This window comes from Pezoporus flaviventris, unplaced genomic scaffold, assembly GCF_033815535.1.
Source record: "Pezoporus flaviventris isolate CSIRO_AGI_PZ_B2104156 unplaced genomic scaffold, CSIRO_AGI_Pfla_v1 ptg000047l, whole genome shotgun sequence".
Lineage (NCBI taxonomy): Eukaryota > Metazoa > Chordata > Aves > Psittaciformes > Psittacidae > Pezoporus > Pezoporus flaviventris.
In genome coordinates, this window is record NW_026892595.1 from 9,345,504 (window position 1) to 9,369,316 (window position 23,813).

The following is a 23,813-nucleotide window of genomic DNA, read 5'->3' on the forward strand; positions in this document are numbered from 1 at the left end:
GGCAAGACAAACTATAGCCTAATCTCTCTTCCACACTTGTCAACAGGACAGGATTGACACTGACTAGGGAAAGCACAAAACGGTGAACACAATCCTTTTACACAGAAAAAAATCAGAGGTTATTTATATCAGCCCTTTACTGCGCCTGCAGGCACAACCACGTCTAAGAATGTTATGCCTAAATCAACAAAAACATAAAAAAATCTGCATCTATGTTTCTTGGATCATGGAAACAAAGGCACCCCGAAAAATAGATCTGCAATGGCTCCCACTGACATAATCAGAAAAAGTTTCACTGGGAGAAGAGTGAGACCTCACATCCCTGATTTGGCAAAGCACCTTACCCTTCAAAATGTCCGTTAGGAACTGTGTATTCACCAAAGAACTTAAGTACGGACTTTACTTAAATGTATTTAAATTTCAAATGATTTAGTAGGTTCTGAAGAGGGATTGTGCCTTGAAAAAAGACAAATATCCATCTGAACAATGAAGTGATACATACAGTAAATTATCTTAAGTACTTACATATGACAAATAAAATCAGATTTGTAAATAATGAAACAATGCTTTCATTGCAGGTTTGACTTAGATTTGAACTGTGAATTTTCATCTGTACTGTGAATGTTTCTCAGTATACTTGATGATCTCTTGAATATTTTCTACTCAGAAATGCTGAGTTCCTGCAAAGGAGACTCTGTTTTAAGCTAAGAATCTCTGACACGATATATTTTGAGGTGTGCATTAATAGCACATTTTTTATATAGCCATTTTATAATTTTTATAATAGTTTTATAGGAAGCAGTTTTTAAAAATATAATTGGTATTTTATAATGATGGACTTTTCACAGTATTTTAATTCTTATATTCAATAGTTTGCTGGTACCCTGTCAGGCATCATATACTCAGATAAAATCCTTAATTGTTCTAGAATACTTGAGCTTGTTTTCAACACTTTCAGAAGTTAATCTAGCAGTTATTGAATTAATTATTCTTGTGACAGCAAGACAAACTAGATAAGCTCACTCTAAAACATTATGCTTAGGATAATTGGTATGCAGTTTACCTAGGTTTTAAGCAATCATTTTCATTTTAAGCTTAGGGACATAGATAAAATGAAAAGAAATGGATAGCTTAACTTCTACCATTATGCTGTACAGTGTGTATATCTGCTGACATTTTTGTGCCCTTTTCCAGAGTGTTTGAAATCTGGCTTGATCTGTCTCATATAGTGTGATTACTGTTCACCTCAGGCAGTCCTTTCCTATTAATTTTGCCATGCAGCCTGAAATAAAGCAGTGTGATTTTAAGACAGCGAGAACTGACAGCAGTTATTATTAAAGCCAACCAGTCAGTTAAAAAGTTTTTCAAAGAAATCAAGCCCTGTTTAGGTCTCAGTTTTAACTGGAGCGTAGAAGATATTCTGTCCAAGGTTTTCTGCTAACAAAACATGGAACATGCTTATACAGAACCTCCTCCTCTGTGCACTGGCATAAATGTCAAAATTGAAGGCTGCATTACCTAACAGTGAATTTAGAGAAGGAAATCATTGTCTTGCGGTACCTTTTTCTCACTGAAAATAAATTGTCTCTGCACATGTATCCTGTATCAGAATCTCAGTGGGGAAAGGTGACTTCTCTGTTTCTGCACTTGCAAACACAACCTCAGACATGCTAATTCACCCTGTGGAGAATGTAAGACAGGCTAAAATGGATGGGGCTCACACGTAACCACAGTTAGACTGCCTGTGGTACTCAACCGGCTTCTGAAACTGGGGGGTTCTACAGGTGAGTAATTCTTTACAGATTCAGCTCACAGTGCCTTGCTGAGTTAATCAAGTAAAGACCCATGCTAGAACTGCACAATGCAGCCAGTGACCTAGTTCTACCTGGATCTTCAATATATAGGAAGGTCTCTTTTGGATGGTCGGGATTATTGATTCCATCCATCCAAGTGAACAAAAGAATTGGGAACAAAACCAGGCTTGCTGCTTTTCATGGTATAAATTAGTACTTATCAAGGTCTCCAGTGCTGTGACAAAACTGCTATCAGTGCTGAACTGTGCATCCTTCTGGATGCTGCTTCTGGAAAGGTGAAAGTACAGATATGAAAAGATGTGATAGTACAGGTGTGAAATTACTAAGTGCAGTTGTGAAAAACAACCATGTAAAGGAGAAAGAGACTGTGAATGCCACTGCTACTACAACTTAATGCAAAATTAGTATGGAGGAACAGAATAGATGAATAAATCTGTTCTGCTAGCTACTCAAATATTTACATTGAGGGAACCCAGAAATATTCTACTGGAGTAATTTTCTGTGAAAAGGTCCTTACAACACACAGTTTTGTCAAAGAAATCAAAACACACACCCATTTTGCAGCACTAGTGCTGTGTTTCACAGGTCATACCCCTACTATCATTTGTGATAAATAAAGTCAGTGGTAACCTCTAGCTGTGATGCATCACTTCCCCTAAGAGAGAACTAGCGTGCAGGATGGGGTTTCCTTCCCCTGCATTCTACTTTATAAATCCAGAGGCTTGTTTTTATTTTAATTATACCAAAGACAGCCTGAGGAGAGGAGCTTAATGGCCAGCAGAGCAATTATGTGAGATAATAAAGAAAGAATGGGTTCGGTTAACGTTTAGTGATCAGATTCATTCCAAAGGGATGTAAAAACTTCATTCAACTTTACTCCTGGAGTTGTGAAAATGTATTGTGTTCATCAAAACTCAGATCAACTCAATGAATTTTTAGAACTCACACCATGGATTTCATCTTAAAACAGAGATGAGACTCATATTCACAGGCCTAAAATTATAGGCTAATATATAGTTGCAGCATCACTTTCTATGCATTTAATTTGCAAAAGCCTTTTTTTTCCTCAATTACTCAGCTGTGCTGTGTTCACTAATTTCAAAGTCTTGTTGACTAATACCCTTTTATTAGATTATCAATACCTTGAAACCTTAAAAATTTAAATGTGGTAATATAACAGTGAGTTGACCATGCAATATCCTAAATAATAAAAACACCATTGCTAAAGAAAGAAAATAACAAGGGAGATTATTTGAATGCTTTATGTAAGTTTTTCCTGATTAAGGTAGCTGTGAAAGTTCATCCCAAAAACGGGTAATCATCACTCACCTCCAGTGTAAAACCTATGACTTTGAAGCACTGTTCAATTAATTCAAACTGCGACTTGTAAAAGCTATTGTTCATGAAATCTTGCACTATTCTGAAATGATCGCTTTGCAGATATCTGAAAGAGTTGATGGATACAGAGTTAGAATATAAATGAGCTTAAGATTTCAACACCTTATTTCTTAGTAAACAATTTATGTACAAATAAACTGCATTACCTGGGAGGTCTATATTCAGGCAGTTTATAATGTGCCAGTTTTTTCTTTTCTGCCAGACCAGCATAAATATAATAAAAAATATGGAAATTTCTCTCGCCTCTGAAACAAGAGAAACAATGAACTGGTTTAGTAATGTAACCCGGTTACATTTACTAATGACATACATGCTATTATTAAACGTTATTTTAGTAATAGGCAAGCCTAATGCAAACTGACAGAACACTCTGAAAGAAGCTCTATTACATAAATTCCTGTGAACACCCTTTGTGTGCCTCTGTGTGTTTGTTCTGAAGCTGCCTGGGTGGCTGCTTGGTGCTACAGCCAGATAAATGCTGGTCTACCATGGATGCAATTGGTAGATGCTGGGTGAGATCCTGCAATTTGCTCACCCACCTGTATAAAATGGGCTGCTTAACCTCCAGCTATTTAACAAAAATCTTTTGATCATAGGAGAACTATACATTCCTGATTCACTGAACCCCATGTGTTCGCTGTGTCCTTTAGCCCTGAACCAAGAAAGCACAGAAGCAGACATTCAGCAAATGGCCTTATTACTTGGCATGCTTTGTCTAAAAGTTAGGTGCCCAAACCCAGAAGAGAAGCTTTTATTGCACATTCAAAGTTCCAGTGCACCTTATGAGGAAGAACTGGATGTTTATGTGGAAAGTTGCTACCACCACTGAACCCTGAGATAGCCAAGTCAATCATTATGAAATGGAAAAAAGGAATTGTGTTCAAACCCCCGCTTTTCGCATGAGCTGATGCATGTGTCTCAGGAGCACTAATACATGCTTCCGTGAAACGGGATCACAGCCCGGTGCACTCTCATCTGTGTGGGGTGCCTAGATCAGAGGCAGCTTAGTTTCTGTATTTTACTGTGGACAGTCAGCAGTAGAAAACAAGATTATTTTAAGGGGTAGGAGCACATCCCTTATCTTCCCCCTCAGTGCCAGTCCCTCAGTTTCCCCCTTATGGTTACATAAGGTTGCATAGCCATGCTTTGCCCAATCTGAAACCTCACAACGTCCTGATGTTTTGTGTACTCTCTGGGAAAGGCAGGAGAACCTGTAGGTTCAAAATCTCTTGGCTTGAAGTGAGTCTGGAACTTGAGTCTCCCATTTTCTGGGTAATCAGTCACTGAGTTTTCTGCAAAAAGTCATTCCTAGCTCTCCACGTGAGTTTGGGACTCCTGCTCTAGCAGAAGAGCAGAAGAGCCAAAAACAGCTTCAAGTGCCCTTGGAAGTTTATGCCACAAAATATAACCTCTTAGAGTGACTCTCATGCTGAACACTTCAGTGGCATGTAAATGCCATCTGAGGCATGTAAATGCTTTGCTGACTTCCTGTCTCTGCATGTGGCTAAATATAAATTAACAGCCAAAGAATAAACCCATGAAAAATTATGAAAATGGTGGTATGTTAAAGAAAAAACTCATTTTATTCTGAAAGAGAAGTATCTGTGCTTATGTTCAACTGTGGGAAAACCCACCACTTCATAAAACTGCTTTTAACTTTAAATTGTTTGTTGAAACATTCCAAGTGATACTCTGATGTTCTTCATGTCACAACTCTACAACAGGCAACAAGATCTTGCAGAACTACAAAATGAGTAAAAATGAGTAAGTGATCAGCAAGGGGAAAAATTTGTATCACTGACAACATTCTTTGTCTCAAACTTTGTTTTTTTCTATTATTATTATGGCAGAAATGGAGTTGCCAAATATTTTTTATCTGGTTGTGCTATGTATTAGGATAGAAAATACATGGCAATAATTTAAATTAATTGGAAATGCCATTTAATTTTTCTGTCATTTTATATTGTGAGATACACACAAGGCAGAGATGGGTCTGTTCTGCTTTTGGTCCACAATCCTTAATAATCAGATCCTACTAGATGCCCCAAAATGGAAAATGAGCACTTTGCAAACAAAACTACAATACCAAAGGAAATGTAGAGGAATTAAATCCAAGTAATATACTTAATACATTACTCAAACTTCCACAAAGAAAAGCACAACTGAACTATTAGAAACCTTTTAGAATCATAGAATAGTTATGGTTGTAAATGACCTTAAGGTCATCTAGTTCCAACCCCCCTGCCATGGGCAGGGACACCTCACACTTAACACATGTCACCCAAGGCCTCGTCCAACCTGGACTTGAACACCGCCAGGGATGGAGCATTCACAACTCTGGGCAACCCATTCCAGTGCCTCACCACCCTCACCGTAAAGAACTTCTTCCTTATATCCAGTCTGAACTTCCCCTGTTTAAGTTTGAACCCATTACCCCTTGTCCTATCACTACAGTTGCTAATGAAGAGTCCCTCCCCAGCATCCTCATAGGCCTCCTTCAGATACTGGAAGGCTGCTATGAGGTCTCCACACAGCCTTCTCTTCTCCTTTTAATTCTTCACACATTATATATCACATTTGCATTTTTATGAGATTGGCTTAAATTACCCAGGAGGCAGCGAAAAAATCAGCAGCAGTTTTCAGCTAGCTTACAGATTTATAAGCTATTCATGTATCATTTATAAGAAAAAATCCCAGTACGTTATTCATCTTCATGTTCTGATCCAAGATAATTTTCTATATTGTAGTTCTACTCTGTAGCTCCCAAATTAGGTCAAATATAGTTTTTTTGTAGCCCTCAAATTCGGTCAAATGTTTTTATACTTACACTGCCTGGTGGACAACTCTGGATTTTTCCAGGAGATACTCTGAAATCTGAGCTCCTACTACAGTGCCACCACAAGTGAATTTCATTTCCAAATACTTTCCAAATCTGCTCGAGTTATCATTGATGATAGTGCCTGCATTCCCAAATGCTTCTACAAGGTTATTCACCTGGAGGATCTTTTCCTGTAGAGTCCTGTTATTAGCCTGGATATGGAAAAGACAATGCTTAAAATTATCAGTAATCGTTCAAATACATTAATTCTTGTTTCTTTCCTTTTCTACTTTGTATTGTGAAGTGTGACATCACTAGGGAAGCCATTCCCATGTGAATCGTATGTAAATACAGGCATGCTTAAATCATGAAACTTGTCAGAGTATAGTAATCAGCAGAACTAAGGGCTGGCTGGAAGAGATAACATACATAATGATAATGACAACACCAGAAGTAATCAATTTCTGCAGCCCAGCACTCTGAGATGGCTGGCCTGCTTTTAGGATCCTTGTTAGTAACTGCTTACTGCTGCATTGCACCATATCAATAGATCAGATTGCTTGCATTTCACCTGGGACATGCAAAAATGCCATTTTATTTAGAACACTATGTGGTCACTTCCCAGAATGACATGTTCCACTGACAGAAATCTGGTTGTGGAAGGAGGTGAAAAGCTAGAAGAGGATTTTATTTAGTACAGTTTGGGTGATTTGAAGACACTCAGTTTAACAAGGGCAGACTAAGTCGCAGCCCTTACTGCAGTGGGTGCTTCACTGCAGAATCCCCAACATATTTCCAAATGACCCTAGTTCTGGAGGGAGGAAGGGGTAGACAGATCAGCATCATGTTCCAATCTGAAGTCACAGAAGTTCTTTGCAAAATGTATTACAGCCTTGCCCCCCTACCAATGTCCTGTCCATAGTTTCAGTCAATTATGCCTAAGAGCAAAGCCTTACAGAGAAACCCCTTTTGAAAACATACCTTGCCCAGGACAGTGAGCTGCTGAACCAGAAGATGGGCACTTTGTGTCTTGCCAGCTCCACTTTCTCCAGAAATAACAATACACTGAAGAGAACAAGAGCATGACTCTGAGCTCACTACATATCTCAGCCAAGCAAACGATATAATTAAGACAACCTCATGTATACCTGGTCAGAGTTGTACGTCACCATGGACTGATAACCTATGTCAGCAACAGCAAAAATATGAGGAGGGTTGGCAGTCCGTTTGGCTCCAATATACAGTTTGGAATGCTAAGTGTGGGAAAAATGAAAACATTATCAGCTGTCCCTTAACAACCTTTTGTTTTTTTATAAATCACAGTTGAGTTTTATTTTCAGATTAGAGTACAGCATGCTGAGGTTACCAACAGTGATGATTATGCTGTGAAACTCAAATTATCAGAAGAAAAATTAACACTGCCAGACATCAAGGACCAAATTATAATTCTTGGGTTTTTTCCTACTTCTCATCCGTTTAGTATTTCTGCATGATATTGATGTCAAAACTTAAGAACTTTTCTATACCTACAGTACCTTTTGTATAATGGACAGGCAAATTCACAAAAAGTTAAAATTTTACAGGGTTGCTTCGTAAACCGTCTGATTAATTAAATGGCTATGGCTTCCCCAGCTCTCCTGGGAGCAAATGCCCCCAGCTCCTACCTTCAGCCATTTACAGTTCTCCAAGAGAAGTGGACTCCCTCCCACAGAGAGGAGTTAAGATTCACATGGAAAAATGTACTTCTCTTTAGAGTTACTACTTCTGAACTAGCTGCTATGGGCAGCTAGCACCTTTACACTCCATGGGGTTCTAGTCAACAAACCTCATGAAATTTAGCACAATTTACCTCATGCAAGAATGAATTTTGAAAGTCACTAGAAGAATAACAATGTCAAAAATCCATTTCTATGTATTGATCAAAAGGGATGATTTGCTCAGATATAGCTGTTTGCACTTCAGACATGCCATAGACATTATACTATAGACATAAAGATATCAGAAATTAATTTTTTTTGGAGTTTCTCATGTCTTTGCTGAAATCCAGTATGTGATAAAGATGTATGTCAACATGCGCTTGAAGAAACAACTGCGTGGGTAATTCTGTTTTTCAGAGTGAACTGCTGTAATCTCAAGAATGGCCTTACTCTATACTTAACACAAATATTCAAACTTCAATGGAAATCAGTGCTACTTTAGAAGAACCAAATTTAGATTTTCACACCTGTGAAGAATAAATATCTATGTTCCGAAATGGATTAACAGCAATAAGAATGTCCCCAACATAGGTGTAGATCTGATCCTTGGCATAACCCTTCTGCAACTGCTCTGTTACTGTGTTCTGATGGAGAAAAAAACAGGAACATTGAATCACATGAGGAAAAAAAGAGTATTATAAAAATATATAAAATATATAGTTACAACAAGTAAGGATGGAGATGGAAGGTATTAATAGTCAGGAATACAGGTGATCATGATGAAAAGTGAGTAACACTTTCAAACACATTGCCATTCCTAATTTCTTGCATCCAAACTCAGTTTGAACAATATATACTTACAGATCCACAAGTGGCTGTAGGAAAATGAGCTAATAAGTACTGCTGTAACTCGACTAATCAAAGGTTTCTGTAAGACAGTCCTGTCTTCTTTTCTAACACTACAGCTTCATGTAATTCATTATGCAAGAGCCATATATTTGAATCCATAACTGCCATTACAACTGGTCTAACATCACTCTCACTTAATGCTAAGACACAGATTTGAACTGTTTGGACCTTTCTATATTAACAGTCACTCTCTGCTGTGATTGTTCTTTGCTGCTGGAGACTCAGTTCTCCCTGAACCAAGAAAATAAAAAGAGCCATAGTGGCACACCCCATTTCTTGACAATTTTCCTCAGATTCTTCTGCACAGAGCTGAGTATGTAATGTGCCTGATAAGGTTTCCAATCAAAACAAGACATAGAGCTGGATGAAGAAATTCAAACCAGCCTTGATACTGTTTTGAGGTACATGTAAAAATATTTAGGCTGTATCCCCACTGGAAAAGAATGACTAGCAGCAGAGGACTGCAGAAGGAACTGCTTTTCCTTCACATTTATCTGTTCACAGTGTTGTGCACTGTGTTCTGGTTAAAAACACTTAAAACCTGAATTCTCAACAGCTAAAGAGGTTACATTTCCTTTGAAGGAAAACACAAGGAGAAAACCTTGATTTACCGTTGCCTTTATAAACTCTTCCCTTTTTGGTTTTGAATGCTGTTTTGCTTTTGGACATCACCAGATTCATGTTAACACATTTTTTTAAGGGAAACTTCTGCCCTTTTTACAATTATTTCTTGCACTGATAGAAGGTGTCCTGTTTCGCTCTTCTGATGGGCTACCTAAACTGGAAGAGAAGTTTGAATGGAAGAAAGAAGACAGTTTTGAGAAACTGCCACTTATATGTGAAAGAGGTTTTAAACTGGATTTGATTCAGTAAAATATCATGTAGTCAAATGATGCCTTTAGGTGGAGGCTTCCTGAGAATGCTCAACCTCAGAAGAGATGAGATACTGAGATACACTTCCGGCTCATCTGTTTTTTTGTGTCTTCTCTTTCACTCAGATTATTTATATGCTTCATGCCAAAAGATAAAAAAGTCTCACTAGCATACGACTACTCTCAATACTAAAAAAAAATGCTTAAATCTCAGCTTTGTGCAGTAGATGAAGTTTGGATTAGCTCTATTAATATTACCTAGACATCAAATGACTATAACCAAGCTCTTGGATGATGGAAGATAAGACAATGTGAATTATCATTTATGCACAGCCCAGCAGAGGAAGAATGGCAGTTTGTTTACAACCACTGATGGCCGCTAAGACCTGCAGATAATGTGCTGTAGCGTGGTTCTTCTTTCTGGTTTTGAAGCTTCAAGCACAAACACAACAGACTTCCCCCCTTTCCCTTAAGCATGCTCCCCTGCTCCTAGTGGGCTCGTTTTCAAACCTTGACAAAACAGTGAGATCTGTATCAGTAACTTTGTTAAAAGTTCACAGGAAGGCATTGACAGGTCAGAGTGCCTGACAATACACCAACAGTACACCGTCGTGTTCTAATATGTAATTAACCCCCTTCAGGAAAATGTGAAAAAGGAGATTCTTACCTCATCCAGTACCTCCAAGGTTGCTAAATCATCTACCTCTTCCTGGTTTGAAACTAGTGACTTACTGTAGTTCCCTTTCTTTGTATGAATACGCTCAAATCTAGAAAAGAAAGAGACACAATTTCCTGATGTAAGGGAACACAGAGCCGATCTTGCATCTGTAACCGTCCTGAAAGCAATTCAACCAAAAAATTCTAGCTTTCCATTGTTCTGAATTCAAACACACAAATATTTGAATAACAGGACAAGATATAACTTCTTAGTGCAGTGCACCTGTAATTCACAACTCAAAACCTATGGTTTGATCACACAGCTGATACTGTGAAGAAATTTTTGACTGTACAGATCCCTGCTTGGTAACACCTGTACACCACCTTCAAGACTGGAGCTATGCAGCACAGGGGAAAAAATAACATATTTTTAAAACATGTAACAGTCAAATTCTGGCACCTGCCTGTAAAAAGAAAAATAACCCAGATAAAAATCATGGACAGGACAAATCTAGGGGTGTAGGATGAAATAGTAGGGCAAGGATGATGTAGAGAAAGCACCCAGGATGGAAACACTTCTAGCTCAGCAATGACAAAGATCTAAAACCTGGCTGAGGTGACCACACTGTAGAGCAAAGTGCTACAGAAGCAGATGTATGTGAAATACATCCTGACCAAGAAGAATTTTCTCAGGCTCTACAGGAAAAAAAAATCATAAAAAATAAGCAAACAAAATTTTAACCCTTTTTCTTATCAGAGTTAAATTTCAATAAAGTTTTTGTTTTAAAGTGAAATTTCTTTTCTCTTTTAATCAAACCAAAGAAAACTTTATTCAGTCTTGCAGAAATTGGCAATAAAATTCCCAAAGACTTGGATTAGTCTCTATCAAAGAGTAAAGGCATTGCTAATCAAAGCGAAAGCAGCAGAAAATGCAAGGTTTACAATTCACATTAATTATACTTGCTTTATGAGATGGGTAAAATCAGGGAAAGAGAAACTGGATAAGTAACAGCAAACTGAATCCAGCTCAGATGTGCAATATGGCACAAGCACAGAAAGACAATCAAGTAAATCTGATCTCCTTATATGACTTCACTCCCCTTAATACTACAATAGGAAGGCACTTCTTAAACACACAGAGCATACACCTTGGCAAATTGAGACAGCAGGAAAACTGTGTTGTGTGAAACACACTCACTTTTTACCTTGATTCCAGACAAAATCCTTTACTTAATTTTGACATTTGGATATATGGCATGAGCAAAAGCATGTTTTCTACCCAGGCAAGTACTTTACTGTAAAGTGAACAGGACAGCAAGAAAAGGGCAGCTGCACCAAGATGAGGTAGAATGAATGGGCAAGCTGAGAGACTTCTGAACTCCTACATTTTTTAAAGATTTACTGCAGAGTTTAATGGGCTACACCCATTCCATGAACACCACCTGCTTCACAGGTGCCACTTCAGGTCACGCAGGCTATACAGAGATGTGGGATGCAGGTTCAGAAAGTCAAGCAGGAACCCACTTGGCATCAGCTACTGATTGCCAGGACTGAAAACAGGCTAGAAGAAATAGGCAAATGATGCCCTCACAAACTGTGAGTGCAATCAAGACCTGAATGATGGAACTGCAGGCATGAATGCACTTCATCTAGCATTTCTTTCAATTTCTCTTGTCTCTAACTGTTGTTCCTTGAGGGTACCAGAATAGCTTATCCTAATACACATGCCAGTAATGGTGCAGTTGACTCCTCCCTTATACAGATGCCAGCAACCACTGGAGTCTTTCCCTTATCTATAATGCAAAGGCAGGAGTTTCACACCACAGCTGACTAATTCTGCAACCTTAACATCAAGACATAAACATAAGACTTTATTATAAGAGCTAGCATAGTCTCTGCGCCAATATCGCAGCCCAAAACCCAGTGTGGAGGCCAAGTCATGAGCAAGCACAATGAACAGTATGGATCAACAGCATCTACATCGCCCTGGCGGAAGAGAGGAACCAATTCCTGACAGTTTTACACCCAGCTATTTTGCGGACAACTCTCAAAAGGTTTTAGCACCCTGGATCTGCATGAGAAAGCAACCCGCCTCCAAATGTTTTCTTGCTTGTTTTCTTTCTTTCAGTATTTACTACAGGCCCCCAAAAGACTAGATACAGTTGTGAGGATGGTAGTGAGGCCCAATTACATGAGGTGAAAAGCAACACATGGTCCTGTTACAACATAAGCAGTGCAAAGAGACAAAAAGAGACGCAGGAGGAGTGACTGTCTGTGTGGGGGAGAAAGACAGCTTTTGCTGCAAGAGATCCAAAACTGGGCTGTAATCTGTTATGTATTATACTTAAATATAATTGAAGTTGAAGCAGAAAACACACACGAATGCAAGCAGACACCATCGAAAGGGATGAGTCTGGTGCAAAGCAAGCACAATTCTCCTAGGTCTGACCTCTTCTTCCCTTTTCTTTGGAGCCCATTTTTACCGTGACAGCTGTCCTGATAGTACTGTCCTTAAAATAACACTATGAGACGATTTTTGGTTGCATGTACACCCAGGTTGTATTAAAAAGGATATGGTAATATTAAGATTTAAATTCACTCTTCAGCCTTGTATGGTCTGCTGCTGCTTGATTTGCATTTACCAGCTGAAGTACAGTATTGCATTCACAAGCCAGATGTACAGGGAAAATCCTACCCTCTCACTGGAAATGTGCCCCCTCTATAGCCCAAGCTCCCATTGACACTTTTTTAAACAGTTTCAGTTGAAAATTTAAATTTGAATGGTTGAAACAATTTCTCCTTTGTTCCTGCATGAAGGTCATTTTGTGTTCAGAGAATGCATCTAATATCAGTACAACTTTGAGAAAGACCTATCAACATGTACATGAAGGAAAGATGCAGGAAGTGCAGGACTATATCAAGCTCTGCTGTTCTATTTTTACGTCTCCAAAGGAAAACCCAAAACAAGGCATCTGTCAAAGCTATGCTTTACATTTCTGGTGGAATTGTTACACATTGAGTACTTTTTTGTTTGTTTGTTTAAATGTTACTGCCTATCAGTGACAGAGTGATATTTCCCAAGATTTGTTTCAATTACCATTTTTCATTTAATGTAGGAAGCTGACAACCACTTTGCAAGAAGGGATGGGGAATGCTCCAGTCATGGAGACTTCCCTTTTTTCATTTTTTTCTTTTAAGGAAGCGATCTCTGTTTATGGCAGGGAAGCTTAATTACATAAAATTGATTCTCCTGTAATCCTCTTCAGCTGACGTTATGATAACACTAGTGCTTGTTAAACCAGATTTTATTGTCCATTCTCCAGAGTACAGCAGAGCAGCAGATTTGCAGAACACAATATTTTTCTGCTTTGCTGTCAAAGGGCACCGTCCCCTTAAGGGCAGTTATACTGCTTCTCTTGCTAAAACTCCAACCACTTAACCCCCTCCACATCAATGCTGTTGATATCAATACTGAAATTCCATTATCATCATGCACATAGACATTGTGAACTGAAATAATCATGTTTCTCTGTTCAGAAATTATTAATTGGAGGCATCAGATCTTACAGCCATGCTCAGCAAGCAATTTAAGCAGCTAAAGGCCAGAAACATCATCCCAGTACGGACAAGAAAATGAGTCAAGGCAGCATTGTTTCTGTGCATCCTCCTTCACACCCCCTGCTTATCTTTCAAGATTCAGTTAAATCAAAATGAGGCAACTGCAGCTTTTTCTTCTTCAAATTGTCAGAATGTATTTAAAAGGTTTCTGATAGTTCCAAAAATACCATGAAAAGAAAAGTGTGACTCAAGATGCCTCGTTGAACTCTCTGCTTAAACTGGCTAGAGACTCATCTGTAGACTAAAAAGTGACAGGAAAAAGGCTGGCCTTGATCTGGGTGTAAAGAAGAAACTAGAAATAATTGGGTTTTCTGTAAGGTGAAGGTGGGAACAGCTATACACCTCCCAGTAGTTATAAAGAACATTAAAAGAGACAAACAGAAAAAAACAAACAAAAGCAACACGGAGAAACCTGTCACTGCTGGTGATTCTATTTCTCTGGAGGCTGCACAGAACAATACACATTTAAAATCAAAATTTTGTCTTCAGCAGATGTATCTGGTGGAATATGCTTAAATAAAACTGGTCTTATGTCAATGCAAAATCTGCACCTGAATTTAGAAAAGTGTCTTGATACGACTCCAGCTGTATGTGCACAATGCTCTGCAGGAAAACCTGTGCTCCCTCTATGTTTAAATGATTGGACATCACTGGCTGCAGACTGAGGGAGCTGTGCTCAAGCTTATGCAACGCTGCTGAGAGCACAGCACTGCCCAGCAGAGCTACAGGGCTTTGGATTCAGAGGTGGTCCATGTCCAGCCAACTAGGTCATGTCCTGCTCTGCACAATCTGTTTGCCAAAGCCCATGATGGTTTACCATGCCCTCCAAAAGCAGATTATTGGTCCTTCATAATCTTCATAATAGTCTCAAGGGATAGCTGTATCCCTGACAATTTTCAGGGAAAAATATGTGTTCTTAAGTGAGCAAATAGATCTCTAAAAGGACTCTTTAGGATTAGTTCTTCATTGCCATCATGAGTCAGGTTCATGCTTGATGGTCAGAGCCATACTGAGAAGATGAAGGTGAAGGTCCAAAAGCAAGTGATGCCTGGTGAGGTGTCCCACCTTCAGGAGAAATGAGTCGCTGAGCATGTGCACTGACACAACAGTAAAGTAGCAGCTGTGGACCTTTACTCCCAGGGAGGCCTGAATGTAGGAGTAACTTCTCTCTCCTGTTTTGCTTCAGCAAGTAAACTATTCATCATTCAGGCATTGCTGCTGTCCACTGTATTGCATGGAAGGAGATTCTTATTCTGCTGTGGAGATGTGTATTAACTAAAAGCATGGGACTGGAGTTTGTGTTGCCAGAAACTCTTTATCGCTTCTGCAGCCGGAAAGCAGTTTGCAGCATAGCTGTCCTACAAAGCCCACACTGAATTACAGTGAGACGAAGAAGTGGCTTGAAGTGCTAAAGGACTGGTCTGGATCTCTGAATCCTCATGTTTAAGGCTCTACTCTGATAGACATTTCATCTGGAGACCTTGACCAAGACAGCCGTGGACTCCGTGTGAGCTGTCTTACCCTGCTCCTCACGCTGCATTAGTCAAGCTAGTGTGGTGATTTCTCCTCAGCTACAATCTGCACTGCAGATTTGGGCTTAAAGGATTGCTGTCAGCTGCTTTCCACTTGCAGAATGACTCAGAAAGATAGAAATAGAGAGAGAGAACATCCAGAAAATAAGTGACACAAGTCTCAGGGAAAGTCGTGGAAAGAAACTGTAGGCTACACCATGCTTTTGACAGGGGAGAATATATTTACCACCACCTTTGTGCATGTTGTACATTGAACTTTTATAAACTTACCTCCCTGAACTTTCCAAATAAATAGAGCAACTGTTTTGCATCCTGTCACTAGATTTTAGTGGTATCCCTGCGTGACCAATACAGAAGTACAAAATCTTAGGAAAGTAATGCAGCTTACCTGAAAGCCCTTGGAATCACTTTGCAGTAGCATGGGTCTCTTTCCTATGTTTACTCAGAGGGTATGTAACAATGAGGCTCTTAACCTGGGGACCAGAGTCATTTGCTGAAATCTACGTGCAGTGAATATCCCTTGCGTATACAGCTCATTCTGGAATGAGTCATAATTCCCAGGAAATACACACTGTACTAATCATTGCACATTTCTGCAGAGATTATTGTAAAAGCAGTCAAGATTAAGACAGCCAAACAACTCCAGATAAAAGTCTTACAAGCCTGACTGTCAGGTGTAGATGCGACAGTTCTGAAGGACATTTCAAAGACAGCTATTTCTGTTGCAAAGTAAAACTCTTTACAATGCAGTTCTTTTCCCCTCATTTGCCCTAGCAAGAAGTGGGGTTTTTTAGAGCAGTTTGGGGGTATATGCTGCAGCACTCATTTCTAATAATTATTTTCATCACTAATTATAAATTCTAACAGCTATAATGTGACTTACAAGAATATAAGTATGTGACTGAAGGATTTGCTAAAAGTGAGGAGAAACATAAGGTGAATGTCTAGGCTCAAATGAGGTTATTGTTTGTTCATTAGAGAATTTGTCTTATTTTTGTTAAAGATTGTGCAATAAATTCCATTATTACGCCTTTTGTGTAACTATCAACATAGAAAAGAATTAGAATATAGTATGTAAAGAGCTAGGTGATCCTGAGCACTGGAGTAACAGATATGGGATGAAGTTTATTTGTATAAAATCTCAGGATCATACTACTAGGTTGTAACAGAATGTTTTCTATTAGTTGAAAATTCATCAATTTGAAAAGACCAAAGGAAAAGTAGTATCAAGATCATTATGAGTAATGAACCCCCCTGAAAAGAGGCAAATGCCATGTTGTGAGTTGCACAGCGAAAAAGGCTTGTCTTGTCATAGCCATGACAAAGTCAACCCCTGCAGAAGCCCAAGGCCCTTATCCTGAATGTGGCTCTCCTCACCTAGGATTCACAGTTCAGTGAGAACCCAAATACTAAACAAAACCACACAATTGCACTTAGGATGCAACTTTGCCTGCTTCACTTACTTCCTAACATTAATTTATCTCCTTCAGCTTACTTCATCATTCCAAATAGCAAACTTTAGAGACGTTTCAGTTAAGATGGTATTAGAAAATGTTAATGTATCAAGGGATATTTTCTCACGCTCTTGGCATTGTAATTTCAATGTGAGATCTGAATTAGAAAAGGTTAAGTTGCAAACAGATATTTTTAGCATGAAGAAGTGATGACTTCAGAGAAAAAATGTACTGCATTTTCTCAAAGTAAAAAAGTGGAATTCGTAATGAAGCTCATTGCTAGTATACATGCGTTTTTTTGAGCCTCAAGTAGCAGAAGATAAGCTAGTGGTATAAGACTGTTCAGAGGTTACTGAAAAAAACAGTAGTCTTCCATCACCCACGTTAAGTCTTGAGCAGGTCTATGGCACATTGCCCCTTAAGTTGATGTTTCTGGGTATTCAGGAGGTCAGTGGGCTCTGTTCCTCTTGCTAGGTGTTTAGAAAGGATACAGAACCAAAAACTAGGTTCCTCTTCACTGGAATAACAATAATAGGAAGGTTCAGAGGGCCCAGTGCAATGTCCTAATGACTCATCAGCAGTAGAAAATACCTCAGGAACACTGGTGCTAATGGCGTGATTGTAGGGTGGCTCCCCTCTGTGCCTAGAGAACACACACACTCTTCCTGAGTAGTCACAGTGCTCAAAGATTGGATCTGAAGATCTGGCCTTCTGTAAAACTTCTGAGCCTGTGACATAACCTAACAGGATCTCTTCTTTTTGAACTATATACACTGCACATTCAGCAAACAACAAGATAAGGTCACAAGTGCATCAACAGACAACCACTGCAGAAGGCAGTCAGAATCAAATTATACCTCAGCATGCTGGGCAAAGAGGGTAATCTGATTTTGAGCACAAACAGGAAGATGCAGTGGCTGGACCTCAGCTATTAACTTCCAGGCATTTTTCTTTTTCTTCTTTTGAAATACAAAACTTTTATTAATAAAGTTGAATTTGAAGAGGAGAGGAAACACATACTGAGACAATAACTGGATTCCTTCCTTACAGCCTTAAGTCAGTATTACCAAATTTCTTGAGTTTATATGCCATGCCTGTTTATCCAACATGACACAGGTAGGAGGATTTCTTCCCTCAGTGGAAGGAAGAGTTTTTTAATGCCTTGAACTACTTGCCTCCCAGTGCCAAAAAGCAGCAGAGCTTCAAATTATGGACTGAGAGTGTCAGTTGGAGACCAGGAGGGAGCTTTACAAGGAAAGTTGCCAGCAACCGGTGAAAGTTCAGGAATTTCACAAAAGGGCCCTATAGTGCCAGTGTAAAAACAGTCCCATAACAGAATAGTCCAGAAAAAAAAAGAAGCCAGAAGATTTCAAGATCAGCCTCTTCCAGGTGACTTGCCACTACACCGCCTATGCCTTGACTCTGGATCGGATTTACATGCGACTTTTGTACACATGCTGCTTTTGACGCCATTTACTCTGTGCAGATTGAAGGCCAGAAGATACATGTCATTAGTATTTAAAGACTTTAAATATGACCACTGAATTCAAAGATCTTTGTATAAACCTTTTATCATACAGAAAGAACAAATGCCATTCTCCTTTACAGGCCCGGAATTCTAATTTCTTCTAAAGTAAAATAATGTACATACTTTACTAGTTTCAGCTACCTGAAAATAATATCTACTTTTCTTGCTTTTACAGGGATAGTAACAGATACAAAGATGGGCACTCTTACTGTTTCTAGGAGACAGCTAGTCATTTGCTACATGCATTGCTATGAAAGACAATCTTCCAGCAAATGTAGACAATAAACATGTTAAAGCTGAAGTGATTGTAGGTACAGTGACTGTAAAATGTGATTTTTACTTCCAGTCTTTCATACTGCCTTTACTGATCTCATGTATGGAAAAATTTGGTTAAATCAGTGCAAATGAGATTTATATTAGTATCAGCCTGACATGAAGTATGGATCAAGCTATTAGTTTAACCGTGCCATTTAAATTAGTTAAATAACTAGATCTTTTACACAGTTTCAGATAATGTATTACTATTATTTTCAGAGAAAAAAATCCACCTTCCTTTGGGAAAATTTATTTAGAAATTATACTTGATCAACTGTAAAAACATGGGTAACTTCATCACATGGTAATACCTTCCGTTAAACTGGTTCATGTGAAGACTGAGTAAAATACAACCTAAACAGGATGGAGGAAGTACCAATAGATCATCCTGTTCCTACGACATTTGACTGCTCTGTGGGCATGCAAATTGGGCCACTTTCTTTATGCATGTATTGTATAGGAAAAGAAAGTTCATGCTATTTGCTTTATGCAGCATTTACATAGGAAAAAGAAAAGAAAGGATTTTTGAAAAAAGTATAGGACTTACAGAAAACAAATGTATAAATTCTACAGAATCGGTAAAAAAGCTCATGACAATTGACTTATAAGCCTGTTTTTTTAAAAATCAGATAGGCTTTGAAAGGACCAGTGTCACAAATGTTATCAGGATTTCAGTTCATGTAACTTAATGTTTTGGACTAATTTTACCAACATACCATTTCCCTATGTTTCATAAATTAACACTATTAAAAGTCTGGTGTTCGTTGCCGTTTTAATGCTCAGTACTGACATCTAATAAGCTTATTTCTATTCCAGAATCTTTCTGGATTAAACAAGTATCAAGTCTGCACATACAAATCCAGTCTGAAGCTTAAATTTAAGCCAACTGGATAGGTTTCCTCTGAAATGCCTGAAAACCGGAAGTACTACTCATCCCACATACATTTAAGGTCCAAGGAAACTTGAAAATTATGAATTATTTAGAAATATATTTTTAATTAGCTTTAAAGCATAGAATAAATAGAAAAATTTCCAGAGTTAAAACTGAAGACTGCTGTATATATTGTTACTATAAATATGTCTGAAAGGAAATGTGGCAGACTTCAGTAAGCTTTTTCCATACCCGATAATGCCAAAATGTCTTTTAAATTTTATGTTCCATTTAAAAGAAAAGAAAAATTGTCATGCTTTACCGTGAATCACAGGAGCAGTCACACCAGTAGTACATCAATACTAGTCTGCTACATTTCACATCTGACACACTATTTCAGTATACTGAATTGTTTTTTTTTTTAAATCGTAAAATTAAGCCAAGCCATTCTCAGCTGTTTCAAATGAAAGCCATCAGGTCCTAAGTGATTTATTCAGAATTGATATTCCTAAATACCAGTGGAAGAAAGAAAATATCTATACAATAAGACATAGGATTTGAACTTGCAATACATTTCATTCAGTCAGTGGTATCCAATTGTTGCAGGAACCTAACTAGTTATTTTTAGCATCCTTGCTTAAACTGAACATTAGCTGACCACGTAAATGTAAGAAAATGACAAACATAATTTCACCTAACCTTAGCTTTCTGAATGCTAAGATCCCAATCTGCATCTTGAGTCAGAGGAGAAAGGAAAGGCATTTCTAAAGACTGTTTCATCCTACATGTGAATCGTAATGCCCCTCTCTTGCCATTGGCTCTATAGGGGAACCAAAAGATTAAACTGCCTATTTTTTTGCCAGCCGCAGTTATGACAGGTGAATCTTTCCCTGAGTGATAGCCGTTCTGAAACAGTAAAAGTATCAAAATTGTCCCAACTGGTCTACTTTTTTAGCTACTTTTACCTTGCCTTTTCAGTTACTCCCATTTGTTGATGAACGTCAATAAATTCCATGAGTTGTCTTTGTAGCACGTTTTCTTTTCCTTCAATTTGCTTAATAAAATCATGCTGCAAAAGACTAGATACTGTTGGACGCTTCTCATAATCTTTAGTCAAGCACCTGTGCTGGCAGAAAAAACATATCATTGTTGAGGGATTGCTGTTCAGTTTTGAAATGCTTGCCTGTAGTTTACTCATGCCTCCATAATAAATATATCTACCTTAATCACAAAAGCTCTACATTGAAAATTGTTAAGATTTCACCAAATTGATGAGTCCAAGATGTTAAATTACTTCATTTTAAAACTAAATAGTCTGTAAGAAAAACAGAAACATCAAGTGTGTTAGCATGTTATTTCACATTTTAAATCTGGACTCTCACTTCAAAGCCAAACTGGATTGACAAGGGTTTTTAAGGAAAAGTATTAGCAGCCACAGATTTCCATAGTGAATACAAAGATATTTTACACATGACATTTACACATGTTTCATATTCAGCTACTGTGCTCTCAACTGTTACTCACTTGTTAATGAAGTCATTGAATTCAGGTGACCACAGTTCAGGTTGCTGTAGTGTCGGAGGAGGATTCCTGCAAAGGTCAACGTGACGATAAGTTAATAAGCTGCTCACTTGACAAAAACAATGTATGAAGGCAGGCTGAGTAACGAGGTTTAGAAGGCCACTGAAAAAGATATTGATTTTGACTGGTAAAAAGAGCACACACTACCTCACTGGTTCTACTTTCCTTAAGTAACAAGGAGAAATAGCATACAGATGATCTATCACGCATAGCTAAGAATCACTATAATTTTTTCAGTCAAATCAATTATCGGAAGTGAAACTAACAACCCATTAATCACTATTCACTTGTAATGGCAAGTTTCTCTTTACGAGCCTGAAACAATATACTTTCTTAAGAGACTTTTACAAAGAAATTCTATTTTAGGTTTTCCCAGAAGGACTGAATTAATCAACTTGCTGAACAAAGTGTCAGAAGAAATTAGCCCTTTATTAACTATTTTTCATCCATCAGAAATTAATCAGAAGTCAAAGGAAGGCCTAAATACTACTACTTTCTTTTTTGTCATTAGAGCTGTTTACCTTAGGTGTTAACTTGGCACAAATTGTTTTAACAGCCTCCCATTCAAACAGAGGACCAAGTATAGACACAAAGACAAAAGGAATACCTACAGACAAGGTGACTCTCGTGCATTTTCATTCAATCATCATAACTGTTTTTCTTAACTCTGTCACCTTCAGGTTGTCCTTAATGGAATGAAAGGCTTTTGACGTTACGTTTGCTTGAGGGCAAGAAGGTATCCAGTACTTGTAAGGGTATAATCAAATGGTTTTTGAAGGCCCTGCTGAAATGACTGACCACAACAGTTTGTAACTACTTGTCCCATAGAAAGTAAAGGTAAGAAAAGCATTCATGTTCTGCTTCAGTGCCAAGTCAGCCAAGATTTCTTAAACCTGAAGAAAATTTATACAAATCTGGGTGACTTCACTGTAAAGGACTTGAAGCACTCATGTAGACTATGCGGTTTGAACTGTTCTGGCACTTCTCCAACTAGAATGAAATCCACAAACCTCTGTATGATCCTTCCCTACTGACTTTGAAATAGATGTTTCCTGAAATGCTGTAAGTGGCAATTTGGGTACTTTTACCTCCAGCTTCAAAGAAAACATGTAAGAAGTTGCTATTTGCACTGCCCAAGGACAGCAACACTGGAACTGCTAGGAGCAGCACAATCTAATGAAAAGTGGCAGCCTAAATGTATGTGAGTGGTGGAAGAACACTTTGCTTCAAAGGACATGAGATAACTTTTGAGGACAGGTATGAGGCTTGTTCACCACAGAGGCATGCTCAGACTCTGTATTTCTATCATAAATCATTCTTTATGACAAAATATACAGGACTCTGCATGCTAAGTCCTGTGCTCATGTATTTTGTGCAGCAGTCCACACAGAAGGCCTTGTGGCTTTTTCTCAAATGTAGTCACAGTCAGCTCTGAACTTCTCAATGTGTGCACATGGCTGAAGCAGAGCCTGCAGAAGACATAGCTGGACAAAGTATTTCTAACCTCCTCCTAGTACAAATAATACAAAGAAACTCTACACACAAACTTACACAGTCTAAGTTCGAAGAAAGTAACAAACAAGGAAAAAGCTCTGTCTAACCTGGCAGAAATAAGTACATCAAGATATTACCTTGGTATTTTGAAGAGTGCCCTCATAGGGTGTAAATCAGCAAGGGGTGGATCTCCATCTCCCAGCTCTATTGCAGTAATACCCAGCGACCATGCATCACATCTGGCATCATAGGAGCTATCTAGCTGCTGCTCACAGGCAATCACCTATTGGAGTAAAAGACTTGAATGGTCACTGTATGTCCAAATTTAAGAGTACACCCACAGCTGGGGAAATCTCTTACTGGATTGAGATGCTCAGTGAAATTCACAGACTTGCATGCATCCAGCAACCTAAGGCATCCTGCTGCTGAAAAAAAGCAATGCTTAAACTAGAGAAAGCAGGTGCCCATGAACACCAGGTTCTCTGACCAGATGTTCCCACATCAGACAAAGGGGTGCAAATCCTTGGCCTTTTCAGCTGAAGGTGGTGTCCTGGGTTCAGCAGTAGCAGTCATGTTTTTCCTTTGTGTTAACTGGTGCAGTGCTGTGTTTTGACTTCTAGTTTGAGAACAGTGTTGGTGAAGCCGATGTTTTCGGTTGTTGCTAAGTGATGTTTACCCTGACCAAGGACTCTGTGAGGCTCATGCTCTGCCAGGGAGGAGGGGAAGCTGTGAGGAAGCAGAGACGGGGCGCCTGACCCGGGCTAGCCGGGGAGGTATTCCATACCACAGCACGTCATGCCCGGGGTGGGGGGTAACTGGGAGTTACCCGGAAGGACACGGGCTTCCGGGTGGAACTCGTTTTCTTGGCCGGTGGTATCGTATTCTCTTCTCTTGTTATTTTCCCTTATCATTGTTTTAGCTGATAGTAGCGGTGGTGATTTGTTGCTGGACTGTTCTTGTCTCAACCCGTAGGAGTTGCACTCTCTCGATCCTCCTCCCCGTTCCTCCGGGAGCGGGGAAGGGGAGAGCCCCGGTGCGGGGGGAGTGGGAGACGGACACGGACCTCGATTGTTGTCAGCTCGGCACCACTCACTGGAAGTGAGCGAACGAGTTACCTGACTGGGTTTAAACCACGACAGGTGGTAAACTACATCCCATGCTTAGGGAAGTAGAAAGAAACTCAGCAATGCTAAACTGTTTTCTAAGAATTATTCCTGCAAAATAACAAATGGAGATATACTGCTCTCTCTATGAA

At 38.9% G+C, this 23,813-nt stretch overlaps 1 protein-coding gene across 3 annotated transcripts in view; it reads right to left on the minus strand.

Annotated features, from left to right (window-relative positions):
- The window catches only part of MYO3A (myosin IIIA), a 117,966-nt gene that overhangs the window by 43,319 nt on the left and 50,834 nt on the right, over positions 1–23,813 (minus strand). For all 3 annotated transcript variants that reach the window (XM_061468223.1, XM_061468225.1, XM_061468224.1), the window contains 10 exons: positions 22,696–22,841; positions 21,008–21,073; positions 20,449–20,604; positions 10,176–10,275; positions 8,255–8,371; positions 7,179–7,283; positions 7,012–7,095; positions 6,040–6,242; positions 3,359–3,457; positions 3,144–3,258 (listed from right to left, as the gene is read on the minus strand). In XM_061468223.1, the coding sequence (XP_061324207.1) occupies positions 3,144–3,258; positions 3,359–3,457; positions 6,040–6,242; positions 7,012–7,095; positions 7,179–7,283; positions 8,255–8,371; positions 10,176–10,275; positions 20,449–20,604; positions 21,008–21,073; positions 22,696–22,841 (1,191 nt within the window). The remainder of the gene's footprint in view (positions 1–3,143; positions 3,259–3,358; positions 3,458–6,039; positions 6,243–7,011; positions 7,096–7,178; positions 7,284–8,254; positions 8,372–10,175; positions 10,276–20,448; positions 20,605–21,007; positions 21,074–22,695; positions 22,842–23,813) is intronic.